Source organism: Myxocyprinus asiaticus, chromosome 30 (assembly GCF_019703515.2).
Source record: "Myxocyprinus asiaticus isolate MX2 ecotype Aquarium Trade chromosome 30, UBuf_Myxa_2, whole genome shotgun sequence".
NCBI classification, from domain to species: domain Eukaryota; kingdom Metazoa; phylum Chordata; class Actinopteri; order Cypriniformes; family Catostomidae; genus Myxocyprinus; species Myxocyprinus asiaticus.
The window spans coordinates 36,674,373-36,701,993 of NC_059373.1; the positions used below are offsets into that span (position 1 = coordinate 36,674,373).

The window sequence follows — 27,621 nt, forward strand, 5'->3', positions numbered from 1 at the left end:
AAAAAAAAAAAAAAAGAAGAAGAAAAAAAAATCGAGGTTTCAGTGAGGCACTTACAATGGAAGTGAATGTGGGCAATTGTTGGAGGGGTTAAAAGACAGGAAAGCTTATAATTTTATATTCTATATTAGCCTACTACTCAAAGTGAGTATTGGAACGTTTATGGATTGGCCCATTCACTTCCACTGAAAGTGCTTCACTGTAACCCAGATTTTTGTTGTCGTTGTTGTTTTTAAAGATGGGGCGAGTCAAAATAATTTTTGTGTGGTAATCAACATTATGCCACAAATGCTGTTGATTGAGCTTTACTTGTATTGAACCCGGAATATTCCTTTAATGTAACTGTTGCCAGTATAAAATGAATCTAATGGGGCAATTAGTGCAGAACAATGTATGTGATGTGTCTATGCAACACTTATATGGTTAGGATGAATTACAGTTCAGATAGCATGAAAGGAAATGCCTCACTGATGACAGTGCAATCCACTTATAGTAGGTACTGAACTGTGCTAGTGACCATATGCTTTTGTCTCTCTTGTTTTGGAAAGAAGTTTTTTAATTGAACGAACAGAAGGAAGGAAAGAGAATAGGACTGGAGAGATACAGGGATACGCAGTACTTATTCATAATTTCTTCATACAGATGTTGATTCAGATCTTTCATTCTGATGTCAGACAACAGGGCTGCAGTCCAAGTGTATTGGTTATATCCAAACCTACATATTATATTTTCTCTGAAATATTAAATTAAGTCATTTAGCTAAATGTAAGATGTTAAAATAAAATGTAGATTTAAATTCAAATTAATGTTGGATCCTGCTTTTATTCACTTTAAGTAATTGTGTATAAGTACATAGGTTCCCATGGTTAAGGAAAATCTGGAATTGTAATTTATTTTTATAAATTATATTTCAAAAATATCATTTTTCTTTTTATATTATTTCTAGGTGTGGAAACGTCATGGAAATGAGTACATTTTTGAATATACTACATTTCTATAGATTAAAAAAAAAATTCTAGTTTTGCTTTGCTCTAATGATGTTAGCTTAAAATCACTTCATAAATCAATAAATACCCTATACCTTTTAAACATAGGATTTTTTTCTCCTTTTTTGGTTTAGTTAGATAACACATGCATTGCTTAATTTTGGGGGTATATAAAGTATTGATAGACTTATTCACAGAAGTGCTATATTTTACATTCTGACAGGAATAAAAATGAGTCTGTGAAGGACAAACTGATCGTTTCTTCAATGGCATGCACTGGAGTTTTTATGTCTATTTACATTTTTGGAAAGATATTTTTTCAATGTTTTGTCAGCAGAATGATCCAAACCCATTGAAGAGACTGTCTGTCCCTCACAACCTCATTTTCATTCCCATCAAAAATTAAAGATGTCACCTCTGTGAATAAGGTTTATACCCTCTGTTTTGTATAGTATGAGTGTCTCATGATTTCTTGTATTTTATTATACCACAAAAGCTGTAGAAACCAATGTCACAATGCAACATTATGCTCAGTGCAAAACAATGCCAGATTAAAGAAGACAATATTGTCTGATCAGCTTCAGGCTTTGCCACACTCAGATCTGCTCAGCCCTTTAACTGGAGCAGAGGAAAGAGAGACTAATAAAAGCGGAATCTCAATTATCTCCCATCCAGAGCATGTTCTATTTTTTAACACGGTCACATTTTCTCTTTGGAACAGTGTTTTAAGATCGGGTAACCCAATTGATGGGTACAGTCACACCATCATTGTGAGATATGAATCCTTTTGGCATGAATAGGTTTTAATCATTTGTGTAATTGTTAAAGTCACTAATAAAAATGAATTGTTGCTCAACAAACCACACTTTCTCAAATATAAGATTTTACTCATAAGGAGGGATTTTTACCCCACCCAGAGCCACACCTACCTCTAGATGTTCAGCAATTATAAACCTTTGAGTCAGTATGACACAGAAAATAGTTTTATCTGGGTTTCTGAAAATGACCTCAGTGTCTTTAAAGGGTGTCCTAATCAGGTTAGTTCAATGACAATTAGTTATAATAAGCAGCTCTGGCTCAGAAAAACTGTCAAAAGTCTGACAAACCATTTTAGGTGATTTTAAGTCATATAATCATTTCCTGTGATAAGGAATCTGCTGTACTTCACCTAGTCCTACATCCAGTCTAATCAATCTCCACAGCAGAATGATTCATTGGAGGGCGTGTCTTGCAGAGAGCAACCCTGACTCGTCTCAACCTGCAGAGCAACTTCCAGTTCATCCACATGTAAAATTGAGTGACTACCTGCATTCCGCTCCAGGTAGATAAGTGGGACGAATAGGGATAGGCTCTTATGGAATGTAAGAGTATTACATAAACAAGGAAAACAACATTTAATGCTTGAGTTCTCCTTAGGAAACAATTATGGGTTGAAAAATTATGTCCTGCTCGACCCACTCCTAGTGGGATTCGAACAGGCATCTCCGGCATGGGAGGCGGGAACACTAACAAGGAGGCTAAAGGCTACAGCCTCTAGTGTCAGTCGCTAGTGCACCTCTTGAGGCTAGGGGAGTGAGATTTACACACTGTGCAACATGTACCAGCTGGCTACCATTACACTCACCCCCCAAACCTCACTCCCATCCGGGTCACGGCACCACTGTAACCGGTCCTGCTCGACCGGCTCCTAGCGGGATTTGAACCAGGGTCTCTAGTGTGGGAGGCGGGCGCACTAACAAGGAGGCGAAAGGCTATAGCCTCTAGCGTCAGTCGCTAGTGCGTCTCTTGAGGCCAGGGGCGTGAGGTTTACACACTGCACAGCATATACCAGCTGGCTACCGTTACAATATGAAGGGAATTCTAAGCTGGCAATACACATACAGGAATGTTCTGGGTTCAGTACAAGTTAACCCCAGTGGACAGCATTGGTAGCGTAATGTTGATTACTACAGAAAAACATTTACTCTTTTATTTAAAAATCGTGGTTGCAGTGAGGAATTTACACTGGAAGTGAATAGCCACAAGATGTAAACATTATTCATGTTAACATGACTACAGTCTGAACAAATCTCTGTTCAACATGATTTTAGTGTGATAAAATCAATTAGGGTTTACCGATGTTGCGTTGTCATGGAAACAAAGTTGCAATATTGCAGGTATTGTGCACAGGCTACCGGTATTACTTGCTTTACATGGTCATGACAGGAGTTGAAAGGTTGGATATAATTTTACGCAGACGAATTAAGTCTTGTAGACTAGTAATACTTTCCAAAGTGTGTATTTTAAAGGTGTATTTTGTTTTCACAGACTGATGGACACATTTTGTGGCATGCTTGTATTGAACCAGATTATTCCTTTTACTCAGATAAGTCTTTTTCCACCCACAATTCATAATAAAAATGATAATACCGTTCTTTACCATGATAAAACTACACTGTAAAAACTGAATTTTAACTGTAAAAGAATGTAAAAATCCTACATAAAAAAGTGAATTAGTTCACATGTAGTTACCTAAACATATACGTAATTACATGTACAATACATGTAATTACCTTAAATTTTAGGGTAAAATATTGTAAAACAAAATTGTCTTTTAGATGTAAAAAGTATGATTTTATAGTATATTTAATGGTAAAAATGCATATTATGTTTAACAAGAGAATGTGTACTTTTTACAGTAAACTATTGTTAAAATGACAGTGAATAACAATAATCAGGCGTTCCCAGAAGTCCCTGCGTGACCCATCATATTTTATTATTTTTTGATAATAGTTAGAATAGAATAGAAAATGTTCTTCTTATTTTTTATATCAGTTATGTACATTGGGGTGTTCTTTGTAATATTTAGGAGTTTAGTTAATGTTTATTGCACTATTTTAGTCACATGCATTAACCAGTTTTGTGTTTGTGTGAGTGCCACTGTGCATTGTCTCTGTGTATTAATTATTGCTACTGGAAGGGTCACACTTGATGAACTTTAAGTCATCATGTGGCCTTTTATAGTTACTACAGTGATTAACAATACATTTTAGGGCACCATGCGAGGGTCGGACGTGTGAACAGCGAGCTCTGTGCACTTTGCTAGTTTTTAATACTTTCTGTGTCATAAACCAGTGAGATTCGATACACCCTGTTCCATAACTGTTCTATGAAGACAATATGTCAAAGAATTCAAAATCCTCAGGCTCTGTAGACATTAAAAGACACTTACGTGCTTAGGCTGATACCCTGGAAAGGGCCGCAGACCGGGGACTTGGTTTGGACGGTGCGGTGGGAGAGATTCAGCGTCAACTGTCGAGCATGTCGGCAATGCTGGCGAAGGTCGTTGCTGACTTCTTACTGTAATACATCAATCGATCACTGCCATGGAGACGAAATTCTCTGAGTTGGATACAAGAGTGGGGGACATAAAAAAACAGATCGATTATCTGGAGTCATCGGAGATGGAATTAGCTGCTAATCCGCTAGCAACCAAAACGGACTTGGAGCGCGTTTGGGAGAAGTTGGAAGACATTGAGAATCGTCAATTGTCAACGTCTGAATTGTTGGAATTCCTGAGAACGAAGAAGGCCGAGATATGGTGAAATTCCTAGATGAGCTCTTCCCGAGTCTGCTTGACATAACAGGCCATAAGCTGGAAATCGAGCGAGCTCACAGGGTTCTGGCATGGAGATCTGCGGAGGGGGGCAGGTCCCGATAAATTCTGGCAAAATTTCTGAGATCATCCGATAAAGATCTTGTGTTACGCGAGGCGAGGAGTATAGGAAGGCTTTCTTGGAAGAACCACAACATTTTCTTGTTCCCAGACTTTGCAAATTCAACAAGAGAGAAACGTGATCGATTCAAGGAATGCAAGAAACTCTTACATCAATGGAAGGTCGCTTTTGCACTGATGTTCCCGACCAAGCTGAGAATAGATACTAAGGATGGCCACAAAATATTTACATGTTTGAGTTTAGAGGGATGGACGCCATATGGCACTGTCGTGCGCGGGGTTAATGTGCACGTTTTTCTTTTTTCTGTTTTTTTTTTTTTTTTGTTCTGGGGGAAGTTCGGGGTTTGTTTGTTGCTCCAATGTTGGAATGTGTTCTTTATAATTTTGTTTTTGACACAATCTATTTTTTTCTAATATGTCAATATGTCAAATGTTAATATGAGTGGATTGTCTCTCTCCACGTGGAATGTGAATGGGGTGGGGCACCCATAAAAAGGAAGGTTATTTCTTTTCTTAAACATAAGAAAAATGATATAGTGTTTCTTCAAGAAACGCATCTTTCCCCGGAGGAAGCTGAAAAATTTGGGAAGATATGGGGTGGGCATGTTTTCTTTAGTGCTGGGTCGAGTAAGAGCAGGGGAGTCATTGCACTGATAAGTAAGCATCTACAATTCAAATGTCTCAAATAGATTAAAGATAAATTAGGAAGAGTCACTATTGTTTTAGCAGAAATTCAGGGGCAAAGGTTGATTTTAGCTAATATTTACGCACCTAACGCTGATGATCAGGGCTTTTTTATAGATCTTGAAGGGATGTTGCAAGCCGCTGGCACCCCTCATGATATAATATTGGAAGGAGACTTTTGATGGACTCAGTCCTTGATCATAGTGAAGCAAAAGTGTGCAAGCACCCTAGAGCAACAGTGATGCTTCACAGGATGTGTAAAAATCTTGGTCTTACAGATATTTGGAGACATTTGAACCCATCTGGTAGGGACTATACATTTTTTTCATCAGTCCATAAGATTTATTCTAGAATAAAAAAAATGTCTAAGTCCCTCATTTCATCTGTTGCTGATTGTTCAGTTGGAAACATTTTAGTCTCAGATCACGCCCTGGTGAGTTTAGAGGTGTTGCCACACACGGAGAAAAAGAAATTATATAAACTCAGCAAAAAAAGAAACATCCCTTTTTCAGGTTACTGTATTTTAAAGATAATTTTGTAAAAATCCAAATAACTTTACAGATCTTTATTGTAAAGGGTTTAAACAATATTTTCCATGCTTGTTCAATGAACCATAAACAATTAATGAACATGCACCTGTGGAATGGTCGTTAAGACACTAACAGCTTACAGACGGTAGGCAATTAAGGTCACAGTTATAAAAACTTAGGACACTAAAGAGACCTTTCTACTGACTCTGAAAAACACCAAACGAAAGATGCCCAGGGTCCCTGCTCATCTGCGTGAACGTGCCTTAGGCATGCAGCATGGAGGTATGAGGACTGCAGATGTGGCCAGGGCAATAAATTGCAATGTCCGTACTGTGAGACACCTAAGACAGCACTACAGGGAGATAGGAAGGACAGCTGATCATCCTCGCAGTGGCAGACCACGTGTAACAACACCTGCACAGGATCGGTACATCCGAATATCACACCTGTGGGACAGGTACAGGATGGCAACAACAACTGCCCGAGTTACACCAGGAATGCACAATCCCTCCATCAGTGCACAGACTGTCCGCAATAGGCTGAGAGAGGCTGGACTGAGGGCTTGTAGGCCTGTTGTCATCACCGGCAACAACGTCACCTATGGGCACAAACCCACCTTCGCTGGACCAGACAGGACTGGCAAAAAGTGCTCTTCACTGACAAGTCGAAGAGCCCGGATCTCAATCCCATTGAGCATGTATGGGACCTGTTGGATCGGAGGGTGAGGGCTAGGGCCATTCCCCCCAGAAATGTCTGGGAACTTGCAAGTGCCTTGGTGGAAGAGTGGGGTAACATCTCACAGCAAGAACTGGCAAATCTGGTGCAGTCCATGAGGAGGAGATGCACTGCAGTACTTAATGCAGCTGGTGGCCACACCAGATACTGACTGTTACTTTTGTTTTTGACCCCCTCCCCTCCCCTCCCCTCCCCCTCCCCTCCCCCTTTGTTCAGGGACACATTATTCCATTTCTGTTAGTCACATGTCTGTGAAACTAGTTCAGTTTATGCCTTAGTTGTTGAATCTTTTTATGTTCATACAAATATTTACACATGTTAAGTTTGCTGAAAATAAAAGCAGTTGACAGTGAGAGGACGTTTATTTATTTGCTGAGTTTAGTTGGCACTTTAATGTATCCCTTTTGCAAAATCCTGAATTCCAACAAATGCTAAAGGCTGAAATCAATGTTTATATGGAGACCAACTGGACCTCAGTATCCTCTGTGGGCGTGGCTTGGGAGGCACTTAAGGCAGTTCTTAGGGGTCAGATCATAGAGTATGCCTCATTCACCAAAAAATCCAAAGCACAAGAACTCGTGGAGTTGGAAGGGAATATTAAAAGCGCCGAGGCAGAGCTGAAGCGCCGAATGTCGTCTGATGGCCTCAGAGAATTGACCCGATTGAAATACAGATATAATACTATTTTGTCACGGAAGGTGGAGTTTTGGCTATTCAGGGCAAGACAGTCATATTTTAAGTCAGGGGACAAAGCAGGGAAGCTTTTGGCTAGATATATAAAGCAGAGAGAGTCTTTTTCTACTATTCCCACAGTGAAATTTGCTGGTGGTGAAATATTTACCTCAGTCATTGATATTAATAATGCTTTTAAATAATTCTATCTTGTTCTCTATAGTTTGTATATGCTGATGAAGACATTAGAAACTTTGTGGAGCCATTAGAACTCCCTAAATTGATGAATGAGCAAAAAAATTATCTTGATTCTGAGATAAACTTGGAGGATATTGGTGAGGTAATTAAGGCCTTGCCTACAGGCAAGGCTCTGGGGCCAGATGGCTTTGCCGCTGAATTTGTTAGATCTTATGCTACAGAACTGGCTCCACCTTTGTTAGAAGTTTATATGGAATCATTAAAGAATGGAAAGCTTCCGCCAACCATGACACAAGCCTGGATCAGTCTGATTCTTAAAAAGGACAAAGATCCAAGCGAGTGTAAGAGTTACCGTCCAATTTCCCTGATCCAGCTAGACGTAAAAATATTGTCAAAAATACTGGCTAACCGATTAAGTTATGACATCTCTTAGACATACAGATTAGGTGGGGTTTATTCGGTGCCACAGCTCTGCTGATAACATTAGGCGTTTCATCAATAATCATGTGGTCAGTGGCGAATTATCAGACTCTGGTCGCAGCCATCTCACTTGACGCCGAAAAGGCGTTTGATATGGTAGAATGGGATTATCTTTTTAAGATTTTGGAAATATTCGGGTTCAGGAATACTGAATACTCAAGTTACTTTATAGACACCCTGTAGCGATGGTACAAACAAATGGACTAATTTCAGATTATTTTACTCTGGTTAGGGGCACCTGGCAGGGTTGCCCTCTTTCACATTATTGTTCTGTCTTGCCCTGGAACCATTAGCAGCCACGATAAGAAAGGAGAATGATTTCAAGGGGTGATGGCGGGAGGTGTGGCGCATAAGCTTCTGCTTTACGCAGATGATATTTTATTATTCGCCTCTGACTCTGCTAGAGCTATGCCTTGCCTCCACAGAATTATTAATTCCTTTTCTAAGTTCTCGGGATACAGAGTTAATTGGTCTAAATCCGAAGCTTTGGCTCTGACAGCGTACTGCCCGATAACAGCTTTTCAGCCAGGTGCCTTCCTGTGGCCCAAATAGGGCATTAAGTATTTGGGCATTTTATTCCCAGCTAATTTGTGTGATTTAGTTAAGAGTTCATTTTGACCCTTTAATAAAAAGGTTTTTGAGCGATGTGGGCAGGTGGGCTTTCATAAATGTATTGATGATTGGGAAGGTTAATATTATTAAAATGAATTGTATTCTAAAATTCAACTACCTGCTACAATCTCTCCCTATAGATGTCCCCCTCTCTTATTTCAAGCAATTTGATAACATAGCGAAGTCCTTCATTTGGAATGGGAAATGTCCCAGATTACATTTCATTAAGCTGCATAGGCCGATTGACAAAGGTGGGCTAGGCCTACCCAAGATTTTGTTTTATTATTTTGTGTTCGGTCTCTGACATTTGGCTCATTGGTCACTTCCACCTGAGAGAGCCCCTCCCTGGTTTTGTATTGAACAGGAAGTTCTTGCCCCTATTTCACCATTGCAAAGCCTTTCTATCAAACTAACAGAAGTTAAATTACTCCCCGTTATCTCGCATTTACACTCACCTTGAGCTTATGGCTGAACCCCAAATTATGTATAAGTCCTCTTTCTGCTGGTCAGAGTGGATTTTGAGGGGGGTTACTACACTCTGTGACCTATATGAGAGCGGAGGGTTGAGATCCTTTGAAAATTTGGTTCAACATTTTGGGATTCCCAGATCTCAGTTTTTTAGGTATTTACAGCTGTGACACCTGCTCTGTACTATTTTTGGGTGTAGCATACACCCCCCTAAAGCAGCAGATACTCTGGGAGTGGTGATTACTGCTTTTGGAAAAGATCATGAGGCATCAGTGAATTACTCCCTGCTAATTCAGAGTCTGGGGGATGGAGCTTCAATTTCTCTCAAGAGATTATGGGAGAAAGATTTAAACTTGGTATTGGAGGAAGGAGAGTGGGCTAGGATTCTAAAAATTGGACCCCCTCTAGATTGTATAGGCTTGGTCTTAAAGACACACCCACCTGCTGGTGATGCCAATCAGAGGATGGAGACATAACCCATGTCTTTTGGGGGGGTATTAAGATCCAGGAGTTTTGGTTGAAGGTTCAGAGTTTTGTGTGTGATGTATTGGGCACTCGGGTTTCATTTTGCCCCAGACTCTGTATTTTGGCCAATGGGTTGGTCATCAATGTTGAGAACAGACACATAAAGAGTTGGGTCCTAACCAGTGTCATGATCGCCAGACAGATTCTTTTAAAGGGGTTGGAGGTCGGCTTGAGCGCCCTCATTTCAGGAGTGGTGCTCGGAGATGGGGAGGGTGGCGGCCTTTGAAGAAGGGTCATTTAGGCCTTGTTCAGACTGCCACTAAAAATCAGATTTTTTGCATATCCAGATTGTATCCAGATGAGTTTTTGATAGTCTGGACAGCAAAAAAACCACATGAAATCTGATTTTTCCAAATCTGATTCAAACCACATCGGGAGATGGTTTCAAATGCGATTGAAATCTGATTTTTTTCAGATGCGTCTCAATTCTGGCTGCTCAAATCGGATTTCAAATGGTCTTTTGCCTCACTCTTAATGTGACACACAATGACGTCAAAACTCGGTGACTGCAGCACGGAACATCACAATATTTACCAATCTCCTCCGTCGCTGAGTCTTTCGTGTACGACGGAGGAGTTCTGCACCGCGACTGGACAGGGCGCTTATTTGGAGAGCAAGATAATGCACCTCCATTTTTCCCGCATCTGTTTTGAAAGCATCGTCACGTGGGTACGCCTACGTCGTTACCAAATCAACCCATGCAGATAGGTTGGTTATGTCTGAACGTGCAAATCTGATTTGATCACTTGCAATTAATAGTGCGGACAGTCTCCCTGAAAAGATCTGATTTGCCTGCAGTCTGAACATAGCCTCAGAAGACTAGGGAAATTGAATTTGTTTGTGGAGAAATGGGGCAGATATCTGATGCTGCTGGATGTGTGATTATTATTTATTTATTTATTTTTGTGTGTCTATAATCATGTACGACCACTGGGATGTTGTTGGGGGCCAGGGTGGGGGTTAATTGTTGATTCTGTGTGTGTGTGTGTATATATATATATATATATATATATATATATATATAGTTTTTCTGTGTTCAATATGTGAATCAATAAAAAAAATTGTTAATCAGAACAATACATTAAAGTGAAAAATAGACTTTTATAGTTCCAGAGGGTTAGTATATCTAGTTTATGCCAATTAATAATATAACCATTAGTGAACCGTAATATATACAGGCATCAAAGTAATATCCGGAAAGCCTGAAACAAGGTCACCATATTTTTTCACGGAAATTTCTGGCAACCACCGCTGCCAGTACTTTAACGTAAATTTAACCGATTTTTTATTCATTTTTTACAGTGTAGGTTTAAATCTACAAAGTTCAAGGACAATCATAGTGTAAATCTGCATTCACAACAACCAATGGGACCTGAAGGTCTAGAGAAAAATAGCTGCTCTCTGGTTCTTGGCATAAATGAATCATCTAGGTAAAACTGAAAGAGATTCAGTTTGCTTCTGCTCTGGTAAATGGCTTGTTGTTTAGTTGCCAGGGTAATTATACATATTAACTGACCTATTTAGAACAAGTGCTTTAGCCTAACAGAGCTCCATGGATGCAAATAAAAGACCACTGGCAAAATAAGCATTGGTGACATCTCTAGCAACATTGAAGAGACATAGCACAACGATTTAAACAAAGTAAAATTTTATTAAAGATATATTACATTGGTGTGGAAACCATGTGGATTGAGCAGGAATATCAAACATTGAGGCATTATATTGTCTTTGAGAATTCCAGGGAGAAATAAGACTTTCTGCAGCAAAATTAAACTAAAAACACAGTTACTTTGGGCACATCCAGTGATTTCAGAGAAACAGTAGATTCCAGTTTGAAACGTACAGAATTAAGAACTAAAAGAGATTTCAAGTGGAACGTAAAGTTAGTAAATGAGAAAATTAAAGTAAAATCAAAATTAACGTTTTTGCCCAGACTTATCATGAAGTAGCGTGAAACTGGCCCATCTCCATTTACTGTACCCTTATCTATCTCACTTACCTAACAAGCAAAAGCATGACTAATATGTCAATGCCTACAACATTTATGTTATCCTTGATCAATTTAAGAAATTGACTTACTGGTAGTGTTCTACAAATTAATCTCAATCCTTTAAATGACACCAGTAAGATGATGACAAAAGAAGTGCAGATCGAGGTAATGCACTGATCTGATCGTAGCCAAGGCAAGTGCTCTGAAACAGTGTCGAGAGAGGGAAGCTAAACGCCATCAGTCTTTGATCCACAAGATTCATGTCTGCAGTGAAGGGGAGGTTGTATGTATAAAACTCAGGTAAGGGTGCTGATCATATCCTGATGAACAAAACTTGAGATCAGAACATTTATCATTAAGTTTTATACAGTCAACTTCAGGTCTCAGGGTTGTTCATGCCTCCACGCCCACCAGCTCTGGGGGAAGGGGACTCTTGGGATGTTTGCTCTCAAAATGTTGCTTGAAGGTTTTAGGATCTGGCATTTGTGACTGCAAAAAACAAACAAAAATAAAACAAAAACAAAAAAACAAAAAAAAGAAGATTTAACGTTACACCATTTTATTGATTAAGGCAGTGGTTCCCAACCTTTTTTCCTTGAAGCCCCCCTAATTAATTACAAGAAAGTCTGCGCCCCCCCTTTATACTTATATTGCACATCATACAGTTGAAGTCAGAAGTTTACAAACACCTTAGCCAAATACATTTAAACTCAGTTTTTCATAATTCCTGACATTTAATTGTAGAAAGCATTCCCTGTCTTAGGTCAGTTAGGATCACTACTTTATTTTAAGAACGTGAAATATTAGAGAGAATGATTTATTTCAGCTTTTATTTCTTTCATCACATTCCCAGTGGGTCAGAAGTTTACATACAATTTGTTAGTATTTGGTAGCATTGCCTTTAAATTGTTTAACTTGGGTCAAATGTTTTGGGTAGCCTTCCACAAGCTTTTCACAATATGTTGCTGGAATTTTGGCCCATTCCTCCAGACAGAACTGGTGTAACTGAGTCAGGTTTGTATACATCCTTGCTATGCTCACACATGCTTTTTCAGTTCTGCCCACAAATGTTCTATGAGATTGAGGTCAGGGCTTTGTGATGGCCACTCAAACACCTTGACTTTGTTGTCCACAACTTTGGAGGTATGCTTGGGGTCATTGTACATTTGGAAGACCCATTTGCGACTGAGCTTTAACTTCATGGCTGATGTCTTGAGATGTTGCTTCAATATATCCACATAATTTTCCTTCCTCATGATGCCATCTATTTTGTGAAGTGCACCAGTCCCTCCTGCAGCAATGCACCCCCACAACATGATGCTGCCACCCCCAAGCTTCACGGTTGGGATGGTGTTCTTCGTCTTGCAAGCCTCACCCTTTTTCCTCCAAACATAACAATGGTCATTATGACCAAAAAGTTCCATTTGTTTCATCAGACAAGAGGAATTTTCACCAAAAAATAAGATCTTTGTCCCATGTGCACTTGCAAACTGTAGTCTGGCATTTTTATGGCAGTTTTGGAGCAGTGGCTTCTTCCTTGCTGAGCAGCCTTTCAGGTTATGTCGATATAGGACTTGTTTTACTGTGGATATAGATAATTGTCTACCTGTTTCCTTCAGCATCTTCACAAGGTCCTTTGCTGTTGTTCTGGGATTGATCTGCACTTTTCGCACCAAACTACGTTCATCTTGAGGAGACTGAATATGTCACCTTCCTGAGCGGTATGATGGCAGCGTGGTGTTATGGTGTTTATATTTGCATACTATTGTTTGTACAGAGGAGCGTGGTACCTTCAGGCGTTTGGAAATTGCTCCCAAGGATGAACCAGTCTTGTGGAGGTCCACAATTTTTTTTCTGAGGTCTTGGCTTATTTCTTTTGATTTTCCCATGATGTCAAGCAAAGAGACAATGAGTTTGAAGGTAGTCCTTAAAATATATCCACAGGTACACCTCCAATTCAGTACACCTCCTATCAGAAGCTAATTGGCTAATAGTCTAAAAGGCTTGACATAATTTTCTGGAATTTTCTAAGCTGCTTAAAGGAACAATTAACTTAATGTATGTAAACTTCTGACCCACTGGAATTGTGATATAGTCAATTAAAAGTGAAACAATCTGTCTGTAAACAATTGCTGGAAAAATGTGCCATGCATAAAGTAGATGTCCTAAACAACTTGACAAAACTATAGTTTGCTAATATTAAATCTGTGGAGTGGTTAAAAAAATTAGTTTTAAATGACTTCAACCTAAGTGTATGTAAACTTCTGACTTTAAATGTACTTATTCATGTGATTATCTAATCAGCCAATTGCGTGGCAGCAGTGTATTGTATAAAATCATTCAGATACGGGTCAGGAGCTTCAGTTAATGATCACATCAACCATCAGAATGGGGAAAAAATTTGGACCATGGCTGATTGATGGTGCCAGATGGGCTGTTTTGAGTATTTCTGTAACTGCTGATTTTCTGGGATTTTCACGCACAACAGTCTGTAGAGGGTATAGAGAATGGTGTAAAAACAAACAAACAAACAAAAAAACACAACCTTCCAGTGAGCGGCAGTTCTGTGGGTGAAAACAGCTTGTTAATGACAGAAGTCAGAGGAGAATGGCCAGACTGATCCAAGCTGACAGGAAGGTGACAGTAACCCAAATAAACGCGCGTTACAACAGTTCTATGCAGAAAAGCATTTCTGAACATACAACACGTTGAACATTGAGGCGGATGGGCTACAGCAGCAGAAGACCCCTCCGGCTACCACTACTGTCAGCTTAGAACAGGAAACTGAAACTGCAGTGGGCACACGCTCACCAAAACTGGACAGTAGACGACTGGAAAAATATCACCTGATCTGACAAATCTGGATTTCTGCTGAGGTACACAAATGGTAGGCTCACTGCAGCCTCAGTTTTCTGTTCTTGGCTGACAGAAGTGGAACCTAACATGGTCTTCTGCCGTTGTAGCCCATCCACCTCAAGGTTCAACCTGCTGTAGATTCTGAGATGCTATTCTGCTCATTACAATTGTACAGAGGGGTTATCTGAGTTACCATAGCCTTTCTGTCAGCTCGAACCAGTCTGGCCATTCTCTTTACATTCTAGAGACTGTTGTGCGTGAAAATCCCAGGATATCAGCAGTTATAGAAATACTCAAACCAGCCCATCTGGCACCAACAATCATGCCATGGTCCAAATCACAGAGATCAAATTTTTTCCACATTCTGATGGTTGATGTGAACATTAACTGAAGCTCCTGGCCCGTATCATGATTTTATGCACTGCACTGCTGCCACACGACTGGCTGATTCGATAATCGCATGAATAAGTAGGTGTACTGGTGTACCTAATAAAGTGGTCGATGAGTGTGTAAAATTAATATATATTATATATACAGGTGCATCTCAATAAATTAGAATGTCGTGGAAAAGTTCATTTATTTCAGTAATTCAACTCAAATTGTGAAACTCATGTATTAAATAAATTCAATGCACACAGACTGAAGTAGTTTAAGTCTTTGGTTCTTTTAATTGTGATGATTTTGGCTCACATTTAACAAAAACCCACCAATTCACTATCTCAAAAAATTAGAATACATCATAAGACCAATAAAAAAAACATTTTTAGTGAATTGTTGGCCTTCTGGAAAGTATGTTCATTTACTGTATATGTACTCAATACTTGGTAGGGGCTCCTTTTGCTTTAATTACTGCCTCAATTCGGCGTGGCATGGAGGTGTTCAGTTTGTGGCACTGCTGAGGTGGTATGGAAGCCCAGGTTTCTTTGACAGTGGCCTTCAGCTTATCTGCATTTTTTGGTCTCTTGTTTCTCATTTTCCTCTTGACAATACCCCATAGATTCTCTATGGGGTTCAGGTCTGGTGAGTTTGCTGGCCAGTCAAGCACACCAACACCATGGTCATTTAACCAACTTTTGGTGCTTTTGGCAGTGTGGGCAGGTGCCAAATCCTGCTGGAAAATGAAATCAGCATCTTTAAAAAGCTGGTCAGCAGAAGGAAGCATGAAGTGCTCCAAAATTTCTTGGTAAATGGGTGCAGTGACTTTGGTTTTCAAAAAACACAATGGACCAACACCAGCAGATGACATTGCACCCCAAATCATCACAGACTGTGGAAACTTAACACTGGACTTCAAGCAACTTGGGCTATGAGCTTCTCCACCCTTCCTCCAGACTCTAGGACCTTGGTTTCCAAATGAAATACAAAACTTGCTCTCATCTGAAAAGAGGACTTTGGACCACTGGGCAACAGTCCAGTTCTTCTTCTCCTTAGCCCAGGTAAGACGCCTCTGACGTTGTCTGTGGTTCAGGAGTGGCTTAACAAGAGGAATATGACAACTGTAGCCAAATTCCTTGACACGTCTGTGTGTCAGTCCATTCCTTGTGAAGTTCACCCAAATTCTTGAATCGATTTTGCTTGACAATCATAAGGCTGCGGTTCTCTCGGTTGGTTGTGCATCTTTTTCTTCCACACTTTTTCCTTCCACTCAACTTTCTGTTAACATGCTTGGATACAGCACTCTGTGAACAGCCAGCTTCTTTGGCAATGAATGTTTGTGGCTTACCCTCCTTGTGAAGGGTGTCAATGATTGTCTTCTGGACAACTGTCAGATCAGCAGTCTTCCCCATGATTGTGTAGCCTAGTGAACCAAACTGAGAGACCATTTTGAAGGCTCAGGAAACCTTTGCAGGTGTTTTGAGTTGATTAGCTGATTGGCATGTCACAATATTCTAATTTTTTGAGATAGTGAATTGGTGGGTTTTTGTTAAATGTGAGCCAAAATCATCACAATTAAAAGAACCAAAGACTTAAACTACTTCAGTCTGTGTTCATTGAATTTATTTAATACACGAGTTTCACAATTTGAGTTGTATTACTGAAATAAATGAACTTTTCCATGACATTCTAATTTATTGAGATGCACCTGTATATATATATATATATATATATAGTGCTCAAAAGTTTGCACACCCTGGCAGAAATTGTGAAATTTTGGCATTGGTTTTGAAAATATGACTGATCATGCAAAAAAAAAAAAAAAAAAGAAAAAAACACTGTCTTTTAAGGATAGTGATCATATGAAGCCAGTTGTTATCACATAGTTATTTGGCTCCTTTTTAAATCATAATGATAACAGAAATCACCCAAATGGCCCTAATCAAAAGTTTACATACCCTTGAATGTTTGGCCTTGTTACAGACACACAAGGTGACACATACAGGTTTAAATGGCAATTAAAGGTTAATTTCCCACACCTGTGGCTTTTTAAATTGCAATTAGCGTCTGTGTATAAATAGTCAGTGAGTTTGTTAGCTCTCAAGTGGATGCACTGAGCAGGCTGGATACTGAGCCATGGGGATCAGAAAAGAACTGTCAAAAGACCTGCGTAACAAGGTAATGGAACTTTATAAAGATGAAAAAGGATATAAAAAGCTCCTTGCAACAACCACACAGTCTTTTTCCAGAGCAGCCTGTATTTCTCCTGAGGTTACCTGTGGGTTTTTCTTTGTATCCCCAACAATTCTTCTGGCAGTTGTGGCTGAAATCTTTCTTGGTCTACCTGACCTTGGCTTGGTAGCAAGAGATCCCCGAATTTTCCACTTCTTAATAAGTGATTGAACAGTACTGACTGGCATTTTCAAGGCTTTGGATATCTTTTTATACCCTTTTCCATCTTTATAAAGTTCCATTACCTTGTTGTGCAGGTCTTTTGACAGTTATTTTCTGCTCCCCATGGCTCAGTATATAGCCTGCTCAGTGCATCCACATGAGAGCTAACAAACTCATTGACTATTTATACACAGATGCTAATTGCAATTTTAAAAGCCACAGGTGTGGGAAATTAACCTTTAATTGCCATTTAAACCTGTGTGTGTCACCTTGTGTGTCTGTAACAAGGCCAAACATTCAAGGGTATGTAAACTTTTGATCAGGGCCATTTGGGTGATTTCTGTTACCATTATGATTTAAAAAGGAGCCAAACAACAATGTGATGATAAATGGCTTCATATGATCACTATCCTTAAAAGACAGTTTGTTTTTTTGCATGATCGGTCATATTTTCAAAATCAATGCCAAAATTTCAAAATTTTTGCCAGGGTATGCAAACTTTTGAGAATAACTGTGTGTGTGTGTGTGTGTGTGTGTGTGTGTGTGTGTGTGTGTGTGTGTGTGTGTGTGTGTGTGTGTGTGTATATATACACACACACACACACACACACACAACCGTTCAAAAGTGTAGGGTCACTTACTCATTCTTTTTTTTTTTTTCTTTTTTTCCACATTTTAGAATAATAGTAAAATCATCACAACTATGGAATAATAGAAATGGAAATATGGGAATTATGTTGTGACTAAAAAAATCCAAAATAAATCAAAACTATATTATATTTTAGCATCTTCAAAGTGGCCACACTTTGCTTAGATTTTGCAGAAATGTACTCTTGGCATTTTCTAAACCAATTTCTTGAGGTATCACCCTGGGATGCTTTTTAAACAGTATTGAAGGAGTTCCCATCTATGTTGAGCACTTAGTGGCTGCTTTTCTTTATTATTCGGTCCAAGTCATCAATTTCAAAAACCTTTCTTTTTTTTTTTTTATTACATTGTAGTTTTATAATGAAATAAATTAATATGGTGGCACAATTATATTTTTGTCCACAAAACTAATTTAAAACATTTAAGCATACGCCTTCAGATCAAAAGATTTTTAAGATCATGAGAAACTTTTCAGGCAAGTTCAAACTTTTGAACGGTAGAGTGTGTGTGTGTGTGTGTGTGTATATATATATATATATATATATATATATTTTAGGGGTGTAGTGGTTCGAATTTCTCACGTTCGGTTTGTATCGCGGTTTTAGGGTCATGGTTTCGGTACGGTTCGATATTTGCTTTGTTCATAAAAAAAAAAATATTACTGCCAAATCCAAAGAAGAATCTATTTGGTAAACACTTCAACAGGTTTGCCCTTAAATAACAATCATGGTTTTACAACAGTAACCATAGTTTAACCATGGCATTTGTAGTAAAAATCATAGTAACCACAATATAACATGGTTACTGTCATGGTTACAATATATAGTAAAATCATGGTTACTATATGGAAACTACAGTATTACTGTTAAAAACCAAGGTTAATTGTATCAAAACCATGATTTCTGATCAGAAAACCATGGTGACAGTAGTCATGGTTACTACAATATTACTATAGTAAAACCATGATTAATTTTCATCAGGGTCCTTCACTAAAAAAAAAAAAAAAACATTTTCTCTAATTACTAAATCAACATTTTAACTTAATAACTGCACTAATACGTTTAATGAATCAACAAAGTGCACTTCAAACTCATCTCAACATATATTCAATATTCAGAAGCTGTACATCACTATAAAAGGAATAACCTTGCTATTAAAATGCATATGAGAAGGGATGTTGTGATAATGCAGCGAGTATTTTAAAACATGGAAATCCCACATGAACACACCAAGCACTTTAGTTATCATTTCAGGTCTGTCCGAATTAGCACTGGAAAGGAGTGTGCAGTTTCGGCTCACCTGCGGCTCTTTCCCTGGGTAATGTCAGCGTAAAAGATTAATCATGTATCAATGTATTACTATAACGGCATCTTAATGCCATTAATCAAAGCGCATTATTGACGCTCGCGATAGATTACAGCCGCGCAAGGAAACAGGAAGAACTTACGTGCGCGTTTAAAATAAACCCTCACGTGCATTATTGACATATATTACCAGTATACAGCACTTGTGTCAAGCGATGTCTGCAAACAGTGCCTGTTTTATAAACGTCTTTTGACTATCGACTGCAAAAAGAAAATGTTCCCAGAAAGGGGGCTTCTCTATCAGCGGCTCGATTTCTCCACTTGCCATTTTCAACTACACATAACGTGTGCAGAACAGTGATGTCATCGTTGACCCACGTGAAACACAGGCGGAGCGTCCATCTACAGATCCATTCAGGTGCATTAGCGTTGTAACTGTGCCTGTCTGTTTGACGCTTTGTTTTCTTGACCAAAACTTGTGCTCCAGATGCGTCATTATACTTGAGGTGAACCGACCATGTTGCCAATGCTTCCCAAACCGTGGGTGGCAAACTGTACAGTTCGGTTTTTTACCGAGAACCGTTACACTCATATATATATATATATATATATAGATAGATAGATAGCTCTGGAAAAAAATTAAGAGACCACAGCAAAATTATCAGTTTCTCTGGATTTACTATTTATAGGTATGTGTTTGAGTAAAATGAAAATTTTTGTTTTATTCTATAAAGTACTGACAACATTTCTCCCAAATTCCAAAGAGAGCATGCCAAGATAAAAAAAAAAAAAATCAGAGTTATTCCACCAAATATTGATTTCTGAACACTTCTGAAGTTAAAACAGTATTGTGTTGTTTAAAAATTAATATGAACTTGTTTTCTTTGCATTATTCGAGGTCTGAAAACACTGCATCTTTTTGGTTATTTTGACCAGTTGTCATTTTCTGCAAATAAATGCTCTAAATGACAATAATATATATATATATATATATAATTTGGGAGAAATGTTGTCAGTACTTTATATAATATAACAAAAATTTTCATTTTACTCAAGCACATACCTATAAATAGTAAATCCAGAGAAACTGAACATTTTGCAGTGGTCTCTTAATTTTTTCCAGAGCTATATAAAGTAAACAAGTGGTAATGCCAAGCCTTACGATACATTTTAATGTGAATAAAATAGATTAAAGTCCTGCACCCCCTTTTTCTTGTTGAATACACTTTCTCATTTAAAAATACTGAGAGGAGGTCAAATAGAGGCAAAATTTGGTTTTAAACGTCATTTCATGTTGACTTCATGCATTTCTATGACCTGTCTCATCAGAGGCTCTCATTTACTTTTAATAAGTGGAAGGTGTACTGACAAGTCTGATTTGAAACAGTACCTCCTGTGGAACAACTCAGACTGTGAGAAACAAGTTCCAGCTTGAGAATAAATTTTTCCAACCCATATATAAAATCAGCACAGCTTTACAGTGACACATCAAGAACATCAAGATGTTTTATTACATGTCAAAATCCAAGTTCAAAAAGCATCAAAAATTGGAAGCTGGAACCCGTTACGTGCCGGTAAATTTAAATTCAAAGCCCTGAGGATGAAGTGTTGGGGTAAAAATAACCTGCTATAATTGCAACTGACCCTGCAGACGCCACATGTGAACACAAGCGCCGCTTTCGCTGCCGTTTTCTGGTCATGGCCTTTGGATTTCTTGATCTCTGCCTGCTTCTTGGCGTTTTTCTGCTGAGACTGAAGTTTCTGGTGTCCACGGGCCATGCTGTTGGATTGCCAACAAACTGATGTTAAGAATACAAGACTGACAGGCTACTATGAGTCATCAAGGCAAAGTGAATGCATTTGCATACATACCTATTAAGAACAAACCTTTAACAAAAACACAAACACCACCACTGTATAAGTGTCTATCAGCACCTACCAAAAAAATAAAAAAAATTCACATTTCTTGTCCTAATAAAACACTCTGATAAGATTTCACCATGACTTTGAATGTGCCCCAATGAAGATTATGAGGCTTTAATAATGCTTAATGTGTTCCATGTTCTGTCTTTTAAGTTTAAAACATTGACAAATGTCAGACGGATTTTGTTTTTGCTTGATACAGAAGAAATCACAGATTACATAGTCTTCCATATTGCTGGAGAATAAGTGACTCCTTATCTACGATATTTACAGCTACTTTAGTAAACAAAAATAAGCATTTTAGCCACGTTTAAAAACAACAGCAATACACAATAATTTAAAAGATAATTTATAACAGTACTAGTTGTGTACAAGCTAGCTGTCAAAGGACATTAAGGCTCGATAGCTCATTAGCTCGACAGCTATCGGCATTTCTTATAGTACCAATATATATATCGATAGTCCAGACGTTAACAACCAAGTTCAGAGGCTGAAACTGATATCTAAAATGTAAAGGTTCGCGTAGCGTGTGAGTTTTACTAGATTAGTCAATCCAGATGCAGGGCTTAGTTAACAACACCATATGGTTAGCCAGTTAGCATGCTAAAGGCACACCGACAAAATCAGGTCTTCCCACACAGCAACACACGAATAACAGGCACACAACATACATATGAGTAATTTTTAAATATATATATATATATATATATATATATATATATATATATATATATATATATATATTTAAATATGTTCTTCTCGATCTATAGCCACACATTATGAGCTTACCTGGCGAACAGAAGAGATCAGCAGGCAACTATGAGTTTGTAAAGTGTACTACAACACGCTTGTGACAGCTGTGATCTTCCAGAGATTATTTAGCAGAGATGGGCCACTTCAATTTAAATGAATGGGAGAAATTGGAACACCCAACCAAGGAGCTCTAAGCGCCCAACGGTCAACGGATGTAGAAAGGAAGTCCCGCCTTACAGTTAAAAGAGCCAATCATCTATTAGATACAGACGTTGTCTGTCAATCAATTCGCGAACGCGCATGCGCATTATCTGTACAAGCCGGGAAAATAATTTTTTAGTGTAATATAAGGTAAAAAAAATCATAATGTATGATACCAGTATTGTCAGATTTATTGCTGGTTTGAAATATGTTCTTTGATCGTAATGCTGACTAAACCGTTTTTTGAGATCTTGGTCTTTCTCCATTCAAGTAGATAGGAGCTGCAGTTGTATGACTGTAAATAACCTCCCGAGAGCGTTCCGAAGATGGCCGACAGTGGACTGACTTGCTAGAGAGACTTGGGCTCTTCCCAGAGCGACTCACATGTAGTTCCCACACTGAACACAACATACCACTGAGCACTAGAGAGCCACATGCGCTCTACTCGTTTAAACTGGCGGTGAATTTAAAGGGATAGTTCACCCAAAAATGAAAATCCTCTTTTCATTTATTCACGCTCATGCCATCCCAGATATGTATGACTTTCTTTCTTCAGCAGAACACAAAGATTTTTAGAAGAATATTTCAGCTCTGTAGGTCCATACAATGCAAATGGATGATGACTAAAACTTTAAAGCTCCAAAAAGCACATAAAGTAAACATAAAAGTAATCCATATGATTCCAGCAGTTAAATCCATATCTTCTAAAGTGATACGATCACTTTGGGTGTAAAACAGATCACTATTTAAGTTATTTTTACTCTACTTGTTTACTTCCAGTCATTCTCCAATGTGCATCCATGAGGGGAATCAGTTCACGCTGCCTCTTGCGAAGTAAGTGTGTTAGCATGTTCACCTGAGAACTGACGCCATACAACCGGAAGTGCAGCTCGATTTGATTACAAGAGAAGCTGTTCACAAGCTTCATTGGTTTTGCTTTCACTTGAACATGCCAGCGCACTTAAATCACACTGTAGCTTGCCTTAAACTACACTCGTGTCTCAGCTCCGTATTCTTACCTCAGCTGGCGCAAAAACATATGGCAAGAACGAGAGCCTTCAATTACGAATTTAAGTAGCTGATTTCACAGAATTAATTCAGAGCATTTAAGTTTGCCATTTTCTTTATTTTAATTGTGAGTAGATATATATTCATGTCTGATCATAATTATGAATTTGTCTATGTAAAACTGACGTATTTTGGGACATATAGGTCCCTGAGAAAAGGCTTATTAAAACCAAGATCAAACTTGTATGAGAAGGGAAATATTTTATTATTATTATTATTATTATCATTATTATTATTAAATATATGATTAAAGTTAGCACATTTGGGACCAGCTGTCACATGTGTTTTAAATATTATAAATGTAGAAATAGCTCTTCAATGTAACACCATGCTACCACTTTTTCAGTGAATAGCTACATTTAATAAGCATGTGGTAAAGTTAACGACAATAATTTTATAAATATAATAAACTTGACATCTGTGCGGGTACAGCCCAGGTGTGTTACTTTTGTAAACTCTTTGTTTTTAACATGAAAACGGGGTGAGAACAGTTTATTTCACTGGAAAGCACAGATGCCAAGAGATATCTGCTGCCCTCATGAGGAGGAGAAGGACAAACACTTCCCACCAGCCACTGTGATGAAGGTAATCACTTACATTAAGTAGCTTTGAAATAACAGTGCAGTATCATTTGCATTAATATTTGTTAATTCTATTCCCAAAAGCTTGCACAGTTGAGCATGTTATCATTGCGTGGGCAACAACAATCGACCTAAACATGGAAGTCAAGCACATCTGCAGCAGTGCCACTGTACAAACTGAAGTTGATCTCATAATGTCTTAACTTTCAGAGCATCATATGCTCTAGAAGCATGAAACCATAGGATCTCTGAGACTAGGAAAACTCTCCAGAGAAATTGTGTTCCACACAACAAAAACTTGCTTCTAATCAAAATGGTTTTTAGCTGCATGAATGATATACAGTATTCGTAAGTTCTACCTGTCTCCTTGTATGAGGTCCATTGACTGTCGCATGGACACATACCAGACACAATAATTATGAATAAAAATCTCAACGAACAAAAGAAATAAAAGTAACTTAAGACAACTGTAAATAGGTCAATGACATGACACTCATTTAGTTTGTCTGGATCTTTTGAGTTATTAAAAAATTCATTAAAATTCCAATTCACAGAAAACAATGAGATATATATATATTCTTGGGATCTCTTGATACCAAGCCAAGGTCAGGTACACCAAGAAAGATTTCAGCGACAACTGCCAGAAGAATTGTTTGGGATAAAAAGAAAAACCCACAGGTAACCTCAGGAGAAATACAGGCTGCTCTGGAAAAAGACTGTGTGGTTGTTTCAAGGAGCGCAATACGACGATACTTGAACAAAAATGAGCTGCATGGTCGAGTTGCCAGAAAGAAGCCTTTACTGCGCCAATGCTACAAAAAATATGTTACAATATGCCCAACAACACATTGACATGCCTCACAGCTTCTGGCACACTGTAATTTGGAGTGATGAGACCAAAATAGAGCTTTATGGTCACAATCATAAGCGCTATGTGTGGAGAGGGGTCAACAAGTATTGTGCTCCTTGAAACAACCACACCGTCTTTTTCCAGAGCAGCCTGTATTTCTCCTGAGGTTACCTGTGGGTTTTTCTTTGTATATATATATATATCATTTAAAGATGAAATTCTTAATAATAAAAAAATGCGGGCATAACTAATTTGGAATAATATTCAATTGTTGTTTCAATATATATTTTTAACATTGAAAATTTTGTTTGAAAAATTATATGTAATGAAATTAATGAAAGTGTATTCAAGGTGCAAGGAAATATTTGATTATATTTTACTTGATGGTTGTTCCTTTATACATTTTTAAAATCATTAAATAATATGTTTTGAGTGTGTGTAGGAAATGTTAGAAATGTTTTTCAAAAATTTATGAAACCAGCATGGACACAAATATAAAATTTTTGTGAACTTGATACATGTGTTTATGATAAAAGATTTCTCTTTTATCATTTCGGACAACATAATTTGTCAGCGATCCAAATGGGAGCACATGCCATAAACACTGAAATTTCTCTCTGATTTGTTTCAAAATATTTGGCCAGTATGTGTATTCAGATGTGGCAATTAAAGGTCTTACATCATCAGTGCGAGGACTGAACCAGATTTTTTTTAAAAGAAAATAAAAATAAAAAATTCCCCATTGTGGTATTATGTGGAGAGGTCTTCATTTCATTCTTCAGTGTAATGCAAGTTCTGTCTTCTTCATCTTGTGCTAAATTATAAGAGCTGAGTACTTTGCACTGTTTTTATATGTTAAAGTATGTTTTCATATAAGTGTACTAAAGGGTGTCTTGTTGATATTTTTTAAAAAGTCTATTCTCTCTTTTATAATATGTGATTTGGAACAACAAATTCATGAAATCATAATGAAAATGTGAATTTAAAAATCAATGTCATGAGAGGGGTTTGCATATTGGTTTAGTAAAATCAACTGATAAAAAAAGGCTGATATTTGTTGTTTCAACTTAAAAAAGTGCTTGCGCTGCCTTACATTTTTTTAAAAGGGGAAAGGTACCGCCAATGGATGGCGAAGAGACGTGCATGTGAATAAGTTTACTTGCCTTGTCTGCAGATTCGTTTAATGTGGATTGTCAAGGAGTAAAGAAAAGACGTTTTGCACATTATAAAAATTGTTGGTATCATTATTAAATTGAGTTTTTTCATCGATGTCTGTTTTAATGAATTTGACACAGTTTAAGAGCGATTTTAACCGTTTCACAGGGTAACATGTTTGCCCATATTAATGCGGGACATTGGTTTGAATGGGAACTGGCAAATACATTTGTCAGAGCAGTAAATCACATGTTGAATTCTTTTATCTGCAACACTAAAGCATCATAGGCTGTTATGTGCCAACAATATACTTTCAATTGCTTTTATTTCTTTATAATGTATAATGGCTTGATGAACTAATAGTTTGAGTAACTTTCTCCGACAAAGTGAATGAATTATAGATGGGACACTGGTCCAGCAGTAAGTTGTACTAGCAGTAAATATAGCAACCTGGGTTAAAATCCCAGTCAATCAAGACAAATTTGAAGCTTTGCTGCAGATTATGATGTCAGTTTGGCCTTTGTACTTGCTCTCCACAAAAAATATTGTACTGTTCTGAAAGATCATCTTTTGGCAGTGTCATGGGTAGTCAAACATAAGACATTGTCATGTACAGAACCTTTGAAATGTAAAATGCTATTATAACAATTTAAATAAAAATGCAGTTCCTCACAGAGAATTGAACCCAGATCTGTATTCATGATTAGCGAACACACTACCTCAATACCAACAGACCTTCTATGTGAACAGTAACAATTGCTTTATCAACTTTATCAGGCTATTGTTTGTTTTATAAATAAAAGTAATTTAAGAGTATATGCTTATTGTTGACACATAACATAGCCTACGATGCTTTAGTGTTGCAAATAAAAGACTTCCACATGTGATTTACTGCTCTGACAAATGTAATCACCAGTTTCCATTTAAACCAGATGTTACCCTGTGAAACCATGTTAAAATCGCTCTTTAACTATGTCAGATTCATTGGAACAGACATCGATCATACAGAGCAGGTTAATAATGATACCAAAAATTTTTTATGATGTGTAAAATGCTTTTTCTTGGCTCCACGGCAATTAACATTGAACAAATATGCTGAAAATGCAAGTAAAATTATTCACGTGCACGCACACATCCCCAGTTAACATGATCCCCAGTTGATCCATAACACTGGTCCTACCCCATTTGGGGCCCTAGGCAAGACCCTCAAAGCTACTCCAAAGAACATTTCCAAAAAACATGGTATTGGTTTGGTAATTTTGGTAGTTTTAAGCGCTATCATGTAATGTAAGTGTTTTGATACACTTATATTTAGAAAGTATCTTTACCTGCAGCAGTAGCAGATTTAGGCATGGGCGACATGTGTAGTTGCCCAGGGCGGCATCTTGCAGGGGGGGCGGCATGAGGCACCCACACATGACCCCCCATAGATTGAGCACATGCAATATTCTCAGCGAGTCCACTGTATTTCGCAAGGTGGGCGGAATTTCCTGTTGGCTAGCAGAAGTGTGATTGGTTGGTGATTTGTGTGTAGCTGGTCACTGCTTGCTTGCGTGTCATGCAGTTAGATTCTTGATTTTTAAATGTCGTAAGATGTCTTAAAAAATTTCCCGGACAATGTGTGCAGATAATAGTTAACCTAATAATCAAGCGAAACTAAAGTTTAGTCTAAAACAGCAATGTTATGATCAGAAACCACTCACAAAGCACAGTTCTCCAGTCCCAGATGCTGCTTCTTCCATCGGCTGCCTACAGAAGGATTGACTTAGGAACATCTGTTTGAAAAAAAAGCTTGGAATAATTTGTTTGTGTGTTCTTTTCACTTTATTGGCAAGAAGTTAACAGGGGTTACTTATATTATCCATCATTATGCAATGTATTACATAAACGATAGCATTATTGTGCTAACAGGTGTTTGTA

At 38.0% G+C, this 27,621-nt stretch overlaps 1 protein-coding gene across 2 annotated transcripts; it reads right to left on the reverse strand.

Moving 5' to 3' along the window:
- Window positions 1-11,234: 11,234 nt before the first annotated feature.
- Window positions 11,235-22,055, reverse strand: LOC127420788 (zinc finger protein 706-like). Of its 2 annotated transcripts, XM_051663331.1 has the most exons (4): window positions 21,883-22,052; window positions 21,043-21,105; window positions 20,815-20,950; window positions 11,235-12,082 (listed from the first exon to the last, which is right to left on the reverse strand). In XM_051663331.1, the coding sequence occupies exons 3-4, from the start codon at window positions 20,947-20,949 to the stop codon at window positions 11,987-11,989; spliced, it is 231 nt and encodes a 76-aa protein (XP_051519291.1). In that variant the 5' UTR covers window position 20,950; window positions 21,043-21,105; window positions 21,883-22,052; the 3' UTR covers window positions 11,235-11,986. The 2 variants fall into 2 exon arrangements, with proteins under 2 accessions (XP_051519291.1, XP_051519292.1); XM_051663332.1 differs by lacking the exon at window positions 21,043-21,105 and having other exon boundaries at window positions 21,883-22,055.
- Between the last annotated feature and the right edge of the window lie 5,566 nt (window positions 22,056-27,621).